The 13,025-nt window shown below is 43.4% G+C and overlaps 1 protein-coding gene across 1 annotated transcript in view; it reads left to right on the top strand.

Moving 5' to 3' along the window:
* Nucleotides 1–13,025, top strand: part of DOCK8 (dedicator of cytokinesis 8) — a 126,981-nt gene that overhangs the window by 56,009 nt on the left and 57,947 nt on the right. Inside the window, exons 16-18 of the mRNA XM_015425945.1 lie at nt 493–631; nt 4,822–4,923; nt 6,432–6,527. Coding sequence (XP_015281431.1) covers nt 493–631; nt 4,822–4,923; nt 6,432–6,527 — 337 coding nt within the window. The remainder of the gene's footprint in view (nt 1–492; nt 632–4,821; nt 4,924–6,431; nt 6,528–13,025) is intronic.

Below are 13,025 nucleotides of genomic sequence, written 5' to 3' on the forward strand. Positions count from 1 at the left end.
TGCTGAACCTCACTGCAGTTAATCACCGGGCTAGCAGTGATGTTAACTGGTTAGAGACATGATTCACAGTTAATTCAAGATTTTAAGATGTGGTTTGCTGTAACCATGACTAATATCAGTGCTGATGTGATCCTAATCTGAAGTTAGGCCTGACAGAAGGAATTTGTGTTCCAGAAAGGGGCAAGGAACTGCACTCTCCTTCACTCACTTCTAATCATTTGGTCTTCTCATCACTGCTTGGTCTCCACCAATTCCAGAAGACTGTCAGGATTTGGCATCAGCGAATAGAAATGTCCAATGTCTTGAGAATGAGCCTTTTGGTTTTCTGTCTAATCCACAAATCACTGATATTTTCTCTGTACGGGTCATTTCCTTTCTATCAGTTGTGGGTGTTACTTATGGGTGAGGCTTATATAGAGTTAGGTAAGGCAATTTGCAGTTCCATTTCACATTTTAAATTGTGTATGTTTCTTTCTTTCTTAAATAAAACAGGTCTCCTGATTTCTATGAAGAAGTAAAGATTAAGTTGCCAGCTAAACTCACAGAAAAACACCACCTGCTGTTCACATTCTACCACATCAGTTGTCAGCCCAAACAAGAACCATGTGTAGAAACTCTTCTGGGGTATTCAGTAAGTCGCTTCTGGTTCATCCTGGCTTTTTGAGGAAATCAATAAATAGCACTTTCCTCACAGCGTTCTCTGTCAAAGTAGCAAAGTCATCAGGTCCAGCAATTTTATCTCCTAACACATGCAATGAATTGTAGTGCACCAAATAAAAACAATATTCTAACACCTTGTGCTTGGATGCAAGATTTCAGAGGAACATATTTGTCACATGTCTTATGCATGTAATGGCTGTAGAACAAATTTAGAGTCCAGTGGCACCTTTAAGACCAACAAAGGTTTATTCAAGGTATGAGCTTTTGTGTGCAAGGCACACTTTTTCAAATCCATTGGAATGGTAGGTGAGGTTCAAACTTATAGACAGGGACTTAACAGCAAACTAACATGTAACATGATGATGTTTATGTTATGCAAAGTCAGAACTAAATAACAAGCTAAGGTTATAAGGTTAACAGTTGTAAAAATAGCAGATAAATGTCTAAAGGTGCCTTTTCTAATTGTGGGAAGCAAACTGAGAATGTCCCAGGTGTGGAGATCACTTTACAGCACTTTATGAATTGGATGCAGTGTCATGTCAGCAAAACATCCCAATATCCCTTGTGTTACATTCAGTATTCTACTATTCTGAAAAAGAAATATTCTAAAATACAGAGGATTTATAGTCTTTGTTGAGAATACATATGTGAGGACTGAATGAGTTAGTATATGTAATGAGATAAGAAACCAGTATCCCTGTTGAGTCCTGGGGAGGTTTTTGTTCCAAATGTTGTAATAACTTGTAATTCAGCAGTTTACCTTTCCATTCTGTTCCTGAAGTTCCTTTGTAATAAAACAGCTACTTTGAGGTCACCCATTGAATGTCCTGGAAGGTTGAAGTGTTCTCCTACAGGTTTCTCAATCTTGTGATTCCTGATGGGTTTGTCCTGTTTGTCCCATGTAGAGAACTGAAGGGCACTGTTGATATTTGATGGCATATACAATGTTAGAAGATGAGCAAGTGAATAAGCCACTGATGGTATAGTTGATGTTAGGTCCAGTGATTGTGTTGTCTGGGTCTATGTGGCAGCAAAGTTGGCATCTGAGTTTATTGCAAGCTCCTGATGTCCATGTTCAAATTAGATGTTGCATTATTGTGGGTGAGGAGTTGTTTGAGACAGGGGGGCTGTCTGTGAGCAAGAAAAGGTTTGCCCTCCCAGTACTTGTGAAAGAGAACTGTCATTATCCAGTAGAGGTTGTAAGTCGTTGATGTGTTGAACTGTTATGAGCTGAGAGCTGTATGTGACCACTAGTGGTGTTCTATTATTGGGGAATTTCAGACAGCCAATATGTTCCGTTTCAGGAACTGTTCACTAATGGTTTCTGTCTTGTCATTTCAGACAGAACCATTTTAGTGACGGCTCCCTGACAGAATATATTTCCCCTTTCAGACACAAATGCTTCTGTCCCGTTTGGGAAGCGTTCCTGAGCCGTTTTGCTTGCAAACTGCTTCCAAGTGGTCTTCAGTTTCTTCTACCATTCCTGAAGCGCTATGGGGCACTGTGTAAAATGCCCCCATAGCGCTGCCTCCGTTGATGAGGTTTTCATGCCCTTTTTTTGCCCGCGTGGCGATCTCAGTCTTTTTTTAAAAAACAACGTTCTTTTGAGAGCACCATGGCGCTGTAACCCAACCCCAAAGCAGCGCAATAGTGGCCCCATTGGGGTGCCTGGACCACTGAGATATATGAGATCACTGCATCTGGGGAGAACAGTGATTTTGATGCAGTACAATGCCATGGAGTCCTGCTTCCACAGCATTCGCTTTATGCCTGGGAACTGATATCTGTAGGCAGGAGATAAGCTGTAACTCTGCAATGCTCCCTCTAAGCTGTGCAGTCCTGTGAGCAAAAATTCCAGTTTGTGAGCTACTGGCATTAAAGTTGTGAGCGATCAATTGGGCTACTGCACAGTTAGTTACTCTGGAGCCATCCTTCCGGAGCTAAGACAAAAACATGTGAGCCAGAGGCTAAAAAACTGTGAGCTAGCTCACACTAACTCAGCTTAGAGGGAACACTGGCTGTAAGTGCAGGGGATCCCCGGGTCCCACCTGGAGGCATGGCATCCCTATATGCTGGCCATCAGGAGGAGGATGCTGTTTGCAAGGCTGGAAGGAGCTAGTATGGCTTGGAAAAGCGGGAGGGGGGATTTTAAAATCCTGCCACGGGTTTTGAGTTCCTGGAATTCTCCTTGGGCAAGATAGCTACTTGTAAAACGGAGGCTGGGAAAGAGGGGAACGAAAAGGTAGCCTGTTGTCCTGTCCCTAAATACTGTGTGGGGTGGGGGGAAGCAGTTTGATTTAAGGTGCCTGAAGGAGAAAAGTTAATGGAAGAGATTTTTAAATTCCAGGCAGCCTGAAAGAGAGTGTAGTCATGGTGAGGGAAGGGGGGGGAGAGACAGGACAGTTTACAAACCCAGACAGCATCCCTTCCTCCCTTCCTAACATTCCTGAAATCAAATCCTGAAGTGTGTGCGTGCCTGAGCTTCCACTTGTTTCCAGTGATCTCATGTATCTCAGTGGTCCAGGCATCCCAATGGGGTCGCGCTGTTTTGGGGTTGTGTTACAGCGCCATAGCACTCTTAAAAGAACATGGTTTTTTTAAGAAAGATGGAGATCGCCGGCACGGACAAAAAAGGGCAAGAAAACAAAGCGGCGCAGTCTGAAATGACAAACTGCGTCAGAGACGGTTCCTTACCGGTATGGGAAAGGTTGTGTGAAATGAATGTCCCTGTACCGGTTTATTCCAAGACGGTACAATAATGGTTTTTAAAGGGTAATGTGAAATTCCCCATGGTCTCTTTTGGGCCTAATAGGTTTCTCTGGGTATCATTCTGGCTGTGTTTATCTGTTTCCTGGTGGCAAAGTCAGCTGCGTTGTTGTCAGAAATCATGTTCCTTATGGCTTGTAATCCATCTTTGTGTGCGGATGTTGGTATACAGAGATTCCACATCCATGGTGGCTATAATAGTATTCTCTGGAAGGTTGTTCAAAGATTGTATTTTCCTCAGAAAATCTGTAGTGTCACGAACTAGGTGCATTGATGGCGTAGGGTCTTAGAACAGAGTCCATGTAATGGCTGTCATCTATGCTAGGTAATGGTTCCACTAGGGACAGCTACAGATCTAAAATAAAAATAGTTAACTTGCCAAGAAGAGTTGTCTGTATATATTCAACTGGGATCTAAAAATCAGAGAGTGGTTCAGAGGGTGCGGTCAGAAGGCGTGCTGGGAGCAACCCTGATGCAGGTTTTTTTTAACCTGGAGAATCGTGATCACACTCACTTCCTTGCTCCGGATCGCTGCACAGCCACATCGCTCCCCACTGTCCGCACGCAGGAGCGTGCGTTGGTGTTGGGGGTTTTTCTCTCTCAGTTAGGGCATGTACACAGGCAGCCATCTGTAGAACTAAAATTTTTGCATGTGTGCAGAACAGCGATTTCCACTTCAACCCGACTGCTGTAACACTTCCCTTTAAACTTTAAAGGAACACTTTCTGCTTAAATGTTTACCCCGAAAATGGCCTCCATGAGATCTCGAACTTGTCTAAACGCTAAAACTAGGCACCGTTTAAACATTGTTTTTAATAACGCGGTGGCGGACCTCCGCCTATGTGCACACCGCCAACGCTTTAAAAAAATGGTGGGCGAAAAGCGGAAGCCTTGGGCAGCTTTCGAGCGCGGAGGGGGTTTAAACCAGAAGTGGCTTGACACCGCAGGAGTGATCAGATGTCAGAAAAGTGCAGCTGGAACCAGAGAAGCAGGAAAACACCACTTAGGGACCTGGTATCAAAATATTCCGGGTTAAAGCAGTTTTGAGCCAGAAAGCGACAGCTGGGGACGGGAGGCAGATATTGACTGTGTGATTGCGCAGATAAAATCCGTTTCTGAGGCAGGCCGAAAGCGGACTAGCCGGCCTGTCTGAACGCACCCTGAGAGTGTGTTTTACAGCAAGCAAGAAGGTCTGACAGTGATCCAGAAGAATATGTCTACAAAGTAACTACATTAGACTACAGAGGTCTTTACAGTAATTGCTGTGGGGGGTGGGGGGAATAACACAACTGATATCTAATCTGTTTACTTTGGGGTATAATTAAACCAGATCTGTATCCACTATCGTATACAAGTAGTGATATAACATTCTATTTTTCCTTTTATCTGTTTCAGTGGCTGCCAATTCTGCTAAATGACCGTCTCCAAACAGGTCATTATTGCCTTCCTGTTGCCTTGGATAAACTGCCTGCCAACTATTCAATGCATTCAGCAGAGGTAACAGGGAAAAGAATTAGAAGAAAGTGCTAGGCCAGTTAAAGAGTGGTTGAGTCTTTTTTCCTTCTAGTATTCTGTTATTTGCCTTCCTAACATACACACATACCCTCATATAATATGTATGTTAAATACTGTTGATATACTTTAGAACAGCTTCCTCCCCCTGCCCTCCATTCATGGAGTTTCTCAGCAGGAACAGCAATAATGAGGACTGGGGTTAAGGAAAATTTTAGCTACAAATCTTAGCAGTGTCTGCACTAATATGGGGGGGAGGAGGTTGTGTGTGTGTGTTGAGGGGAGTGTATAATCTGGTTTTCCAGAATAATGCAAAGGATTGTATTGCCATCTTGACTAAAAAAATTGAAATAGAGGTTGTTTTGAATAAATGAATAGAGTTAACTTAATCACTATATCTTAGAGCTGGCCTCTGGGCAAATAGCACATCCATACAATGGGGCTAGCCTAGAGTGTCATTTGGAGTTCTGCACACACAGTGGAATCTACAGGTTTTCAGAAAAATCTCAGTATGTTTTTAAAAACTAAACTGTGACTGGAAACTCCCTCATCCAACTTATCTGAGGTGTCAGTGCACAAATATTGCACAAGTTAAACTGCCTGAGTTCTGATAAAATTTTGGGTTGCCATGGCACTCATGCAAATACTGGCAGTTATGCTAAAGAAGAGGTGCAGGTGGTGCTGGTATCATGCTGGAGAATGAAGGGCGGGGGTGGGGGGCGGAGGCAAACTGGAACCAGAGATGGAGATGGAGAAGGCAAGTTGGAGTCAGCAGTAAGGAAGAGGGGATGCCAGAGATGGCAGTCGGGAGGAGAGAAATGTGCTTTCCCCTCCCAGCATGGGTCTCATAAATTTCATAATAGGGTCTGTCCATTGATTTCACATTAGAAATTAAGGTTATCAAAACATTTACATTGTTTCTCTACCTTAGTAAGTAAACTAACTCAGAGGAATATTGGAACCCACAGCCCTTTAAGAATTTTTTGTCAAGACTCAGAAGATTCTTATGGGAAGGTCAGTGTGAGAGAAGAGTAAAACATCCCAAAAATATTGTAGTAATGGACTATTCAGATCTCAGTTACTCCAGTGCAACTTGTTTCAGTGGAGCATAGTTCAAACACAGTTGTTTTTGTCACAGAGGTTGTCCCATCAGTCTCCAAGCATAGATTTGCATGAGCAATTATTATATATTAATTATTATAATTATTGGCCAGCAACAGCTTTAGTCTTCTCAAAGGCTCTTTCTTAGTTAGTATTCTGGTGTTCAGACATTTTACAAGGCTGAAGTTATTTTCTCATTCCTTGTTGGCCATGAAAAATGATGAACCTTAATCACACCAACTGGCCAAGGTAGACATTTTTTGGTATGGACTATGTGTGTTAAACGTAAATTGGTAAAACTTAGTATTTATATGTACTGAATGACAACGTGTTAGTTATTTTTAACATTATAAAAATTTGTTTATCACCAAGTTCCTTTATCTTCAACACAGAAAGTTCCTCCACAGTCTCCTCCCATTAAGTGGGCTGAAGGACACAAAGGGGTGTTTAACGTTGAAGTGCAAGCAGTCTCGTCTGTTCACACACAGGTAAGGGATTTAAGTTGGCAGCCTGGCATTCCAGTCCTAGGCACCCATGGGAAGAGGGGTACTGAGAAATATCCCTTCAAACTTAGCATCTGGTTGTGATGGCTACTTACAAAACTTCAAAATTAGGAAACTGAGGGCACCCATAACCCTTAAACTTTGATAGACACACCATCAGCTTCCTATTTATATGACCAAAGAAGCTTAATAATATGGCTGCACTACAAACGTTTACAGTGCTATTATAAGCAGAATTTCACCTCCAAAGTCTATTGAAGATTTAGGATTGTCCTGTTAGAAGGTGTAGAGCATAAAACCTATTAAGTGGCCAAATCTTCAATAAAGATCAAACCACAAAGAAGTCAATGGGTTTAGAAAGGTGTAACTGTTCAGGATCACACTGCAGTCATAAGAATCATTTCTTGAAATAAAATGGAACTTGGTTCTGAGTAGACCTGCTTAGGAATGCTTTCTAAAGGACAGATTTATAAACAAAGTAAAATATTCACATGATGCTATGTCATCAAATTACATGCAAATATATAATGAAGCCCTTGGTAAATGAAAAGCCACTCAAGGAAGCTGTGATTTTTATTAGACCAGACGTTACATTGTCTATGAAGTCTGGGGATTCTGTTTTACCATCTAACATATTGAACTGTAGCTCCTGAGGAAATAAATTTTAGACTTACCTGGATATGGCAATCAAGATAGCAGTAGCCCAGGAACCTGTGTGGTTTGGGAGGTCACCCACCTCTCTCAATCTAGTGTGTGAACGGTGTTGGACATGGACTGGAGAAACCTGGGTTTAAATCTCTGTTGAAGCCATGAAATTCACCTGGTGATCTTGGACCAGCCATTCTCCATACCTTAACCTACCTCAGACCCATGTTTAAAGATCTGAGTCGGCAGCCACTGTGTGTAAGACTGGCTCTCAGCCAAAAGGTGGAGCATGATCTGCACCTGTGAGGAGGAACCAAGGATGCCCCTGGGCAGATTGTCCCATTGTCAGCCAAGTAGCTCTCAAGTAGCTTCCTGCAACCCGCTCTCAGGGGCCAGCCCATCGCTGGAGGAGTGGTGGTGGTGGCACACCTGGAGGCTTCAGGCTTCTCTCTAATCTGTGGCTCAGATTGAAAAGGAACAGGCAAAAGGTGTGTGATGCACTCAGGAATTATCTCCCTGCTTCAGGGAAAGCAGCTCATGTATTCAAGTCGTAAGATTTTAGACTTCTTCAAAGCTGTGTGTATTTATATCCCATTGTGTTCAATAAGACCATGTCCAGGTCAGGCAGATAACCAAGATGAGAGACAAGGAGTGTAGTCAAAACACAGTCCAGGGGTCAAAGCACAGGTATTTATTAGTCCAAATGTCAAAAACAGTAGGGCAATCCAAAAAGCACAAGCCAGGTCATGATCCAAAAGGTCCAGAGGTCCAGAATGAGGCAAGAAACAATAGCAAGCACACAAGAGTTGATGTACTTCCCCCAGTGCGGCCTATGGGAACAGTAACCTTCTTGGCAGCAGCTGCATCAGTGGAATATACCCACGAAGCCTGTCAAAGCTGAGAGGTGCCCTTCTGCTCTGGCATTGTTAGGGCATTTTGCCCTACATCCCCTTTGGAACCCTCTGAAGAGGGTGCAGTTTAAAGTTCCAACCTCGAATCTGAAGCCCTATCCATCCCTTCACCAGACAATACCATTGGCTCCCACTCTCTGGTCTCACCCACTGACGACCCCAGGATGTACTCAAAGCAGCTCCTTCTAATGGCCAAGGCACTGGGACTGGATGTGGCATCAATGGATTCGAAGCCCACAGATCCTACCCTGAAGGTTCTCTACTCTAAGAACATGGGGCCTGTGGCCTTCTCTATGCTTCAAGGCCTTCTCGACATGGTGAATGGTATCTGGTCAAAGCCAGCCTCCATCCCTGCTTCACAGTAATAATGGGGAAGTACCAGATGTTCCTCTGGGAATGGTTCGCACAATACCTAGACCTCCTCCCTCATGACAAGAAATCCCTGTCCAAGGTTCTCCATGCTGAGGGTCTGAAACTTGTCAAACAACTGCAGAACACCTCCTGCCATGCCTTTGACTGCTGTGCCAGAGCCATGGCATCCAGCATAGTTCTTTGGTGGCACTCATAGTTTAGGTCCTCTGCCCTGCCTGCTGGCCCCAGGGCAAAAGTGAAGGATATGCTATTCGAGGGAAAGGAACTATTAAGTAGCCAGACTGACAGCACCCTGGAGAGAATGTGTAAAAACAAGCTCACTGCAAGGTCATTGGGTCTAACATCAGCTCCCTCCTCTGGAAAATTGAGGTATTTTCCAAGGCACTTCTACCAGTACTCTAGGCCCTATTGTCACCGGCCTATGCATCATCATCAGCAGCCATTTCATCCATCACACTGTCAGCATAATCAGGGCAGGAAGCAGCAGGGGAAGCAGAGAGGGTAACCTCTGCCTAGCCTTCCCAGAGAGCAGTCGAGTAGAGGGAAATCCTTCACATGACTGGCTGGCTCATTGCATTTGACAATAATTTGTGTAAGTTTGTTTGAAGTTGATGTCCTACCTCTCAATGGAGTTTGTCTTTGGCCTACGTCTTTTTTTTTTTTTAATAAATTTTTTATTGATTTTGCCAGAACATAATAAAACACTTACACCACAAACAAGACACAAACAAAACAAACAAATAACCATATATCCCCACCCTACCCCCACCCTAGCAACTCTATTTAATTTCGAAATCACATTAACTGTATATGACATACATGAGATAAATTCTCTCAATTATTTCCACTTGCCATTACAATTTCACTATCTGTAAAACTTTCCTTACATCCAAATAAATTACATCCAATAAATCAGATCTTAATTCATCTTAGTAGTCTATTGGGAAGAGTCACCTCTCAATCAGTATTGTTTATATGTTATATTCATTGCATTTCATTCAGTCAATAACATTTATATTTCAATAAACCTGTTCATATGGACAACTAATTTCATCCTACTATTTTCATTTCGTCCCCATTTAATTAATCTAAGGATTTTGAAACAGCTTCCAAGCTTGTAGAATTCCAAACAGCTTCCAAGATATCCAAAAGTACAGTAAAGAAAAGGAGGGAGAAACTAAAAATCTATCCCCAATTTCTTCCCCCTGTTGTTTTTGACATGTATTCTTCTCATACACATCCCTCGAACACATTTATTTAATTAGTTAATCTTCCATTAATATTGCCAATTTCAAAGTTCTGTTCTCTAAAGAGGGACTTCTGAACAAAACAAACAAACAAACAAAAGACTAAAACACACTTTCATGCCATTATACTTTTCCATTTATACTGCTAGACAATATTTACAGCTTCTACACCAAATACATTTATACTGCTAAACAAATGATTGCAACTTCTACACAAAATATATTTCAATGCAATTTTCGTATTCCGTTTATACCACTTGGATATGTATTTCTGTTTTGTTACCTTAATAGAATAAATTCACAAAGCCTAGGTTATTGTCTCCGAGTTTTATTTCTTTCCTGATTTCATTGTCCTTGCTTTCTTGTTGGTGCCTCAAGTTTTTGTATTCCTTAAATAAAAGGCCCACCAAGTTTTTCCCTCGCTTGCAAGTCTCTGCATTCTTCATCTTTTTCTTTATTCTGCCTTTCTTGAATGCCTTCTTCTGTCTTCGAAAAGGCTTGGCACACCTTTTTTCCCCCTTTCTAATTTTTAAATTGTTTCTTTTTTGAAAAGTACCTTTTAAGGGGTAACTCCCTTTTGTCTCTGCACCTGCCTGGTTTTGGCTATCATGCTGTGATTCATGCTGTTTTTCCATCGGCTTGTTTTCCAAAGTATCATTCTGAGCCTGCATTTTTTGTAGTCTCATATTATTATTGTTATAATCCTCTACAGGAAGATTTGGGGGTTCCTTCAAAATCTTAATCCACATTTGTTGCAGTGCATTTTCCAGATTCTCCTTTAAGATAGTTTGGAAGCGTTCCGAGTTCAATTCCGCTTTTATTACCTCGCAAATAAGCGCCGCCGCCATTTTCTTATTAGTCAGTTTTCTAGTTTCTAGTTTTCTTGTATCAATGTGGCAAAAGTTTTAGTTCAGTTATAAGTTTATACACAAGGTAGAGGATGATAATTCCATTAAAGAGTGTTTGGACTCTTACCCCTTCAGGAGAGTATAACAAAAGTTCCGTCTATATTTCCGGCCGCTTTTCTCATACCGATGGGAAGTCTGCGAGAGGGGAGTTAAATCCTTTCATTCGTTAAGTTCTGTTGATAGATCTGCCGTTGAAAGTGACATCAAAATACACCCGTGCAAAAAAGAAAAAGGGTTAAAAGCACGGCTGGCTGCTGCTATAGGGAACAATGTCGCCATGTTCCCTGCTGCCCGACGCTCCTGTGTCGAGGCAAGCCGGTCTCGCCCCTGCCCTTGCCATGGAAATGGGGGGGCCGGCCAAGCCTCCTACCCTCGCTCTCCCTCCGAGAGAAGCAAGCGGAGCTCCCCCCGTGGCTCGGGGGGGCTCCGAAGAAGCGCACGGGAGTCGGGGGCTCTCAGAGCTCCGAGAAGCGCACCCGGACGCAGCGCCGCACCGCCCGATCAATCGTCTTTGGCCTACGTCTTAATGGAGTTTGTCCTGCCTACCTCTCAATGGCGTTTGTCTTTGGTGTTGTTGCGTTTCCTACATAAAACGTTTGAACCTCTACAACTGACCTCTTTCTTTTTGTCTTATAAAACGGCGTTCTTAGTGGCTATCACATCAGCTCATCATGTCAGTGAGCTGAGGGCTCTCAGGTATGATCCCCGTATCTCAGGTTCCATAGTGACAGTCGTCATACTCAGTCTCTCCTTTCTGCTCAAGGTGGTCTTTCATGTCCACTTCATAGGATGTTGCCAGTAGTTTTTCCCAACCCCTCCTCCACCTCAGAGCAATTATTTCATACTCTAGATCAGGGGTATCAAACTCATTTGTTATGAGGGCTGGATCTGACATAAATGAGACCTCGTTGGGCTGGGCCATGTACGTCATTAAATGTAATGCCAGGTCGTGGAGATATAAACTTTATAAAGGACACTTTATAAAACACAAAGATTTTTTTTTACTTAAAATAAAAACATGCTTAAAACATTAGCTCTGTAAGCTGCAAACCTACTTTTGATTTATTGACATTCACCACAGAAATCTCATGCTCAGAGTTCTGAGTCGAGGACCCAGGTTAAAACATGAAATGGCTGAGTGATTAAGAGAGTCTGGCAAAGCAAGCTATGATGCAGCAGCAGCAGAACTGGAAGCAGGAGATGGCCAGTTCTGCTGTGGGCCTGATGGAAGCCCTCTGGGGGCCTGATCTGGCCCCTGGGCCGCATGTTTGACACACCTGCTCTAGATGTTAGGAGGTGTCTACTGTTTTGTTTAGACTGTACAAAAAGACAATTCCTTGTTTGTCATTTTTTTGGGACACAAGGGTAGAGTAGCTTCTTCTCAATCTGTGTTCCACTCGATAGTTACCGCAATTAAGCTCACTGACAGCTCTGCAAGGGTTCCAAGTCCATTTCCGGTTAAAGCTCACTCAACCATGGGACAAGGATCTTCAGCCGCCTTCATCAACAGAGTCTTCATGACAGACATCTGCAAGGCAGGCACATGGTCAAACCCATCCACGTTTGTGAAGCACTATGTGATAGACGTGGATTCCAGGAAAGTGGCAGCTGTGGGAAGAGCAGTGCTGCAGTCACTATTCCACTGACCAGCCCACACCCTCCTCCTTGGTAAATGAGCATGCTGTCCTCCCAAGTGGGACTGGACAGAAGCCACAAAGACAAAAATATGGTTGCACTTAGCTGTAACTGTTGCTTGTCGAGTGGTCTTCTGTGCAGGCACACATCCCTCCCTTCTTTCACCACTGTGGGCTGCTCTGCCTACAGGGCATTCCCCTCATGGCAGTGAAGGGAAAACTGAGGAAGAGTGCCCCCCCATTGCATGCTGGGTTGGACAGGAAACATCAGCTCTGGATGTTACGGGGAGGAGTCCTCCAGTAGCTTAGGAAGCTCTAGAATCTTAGAGAATTCCCCTCCATGCCTGGCCTGTGCCTGCACAGTCCCATGTGTGCCTGCACAGAAGATCACTTGATGAACAACAGTTGCAGGCAAATGCAACCATGTTTTCTTTCTATCAGTCAAGTTGTATTTTGGGGTTTCAGAAGATAACATGAATGTTGATGGTTTCAAAACTACTGTTTGGACACAAATTAAATTTAAATTCAAGAACAACAAAAGTTTATGAAAGTGTGAAATTTACCTTACTATTTATGGAGTACCATCATTATACATGACAAGAGGGGGACCCGCAATATTCGCGGGGGAGGGGGAGAGAAGAGCTCCGTCTCCTCCATCCCCCCCTCTGCTCAATCTCCCCGAGGCGAAGGCGCCGGGGGCAGTGGCGAGGCCGGTCTCCCCCCCCCCGCCGCCGTCCGGCTCCGTGGCAGAGGCGGCGGCAGCGGC

This window comes from Gekko japonicus, unplaced genomic scaffold (genome assembly GCF_001447785.1).
Source record: "Gekko japonicus isolate JY-2015 unplaced genomic scaffold, Gekko_japonicus_V1.1 scaffold31, whole genome shotgun sequence".
In the NCBI taxonomy this organism is placed as follows: domain Eukaryota; kingdom Metazoa; phylum Chordata; class Lepidosauria; order Squamata; family Gekkonidae; genus Gekko; species Gekko japonicus.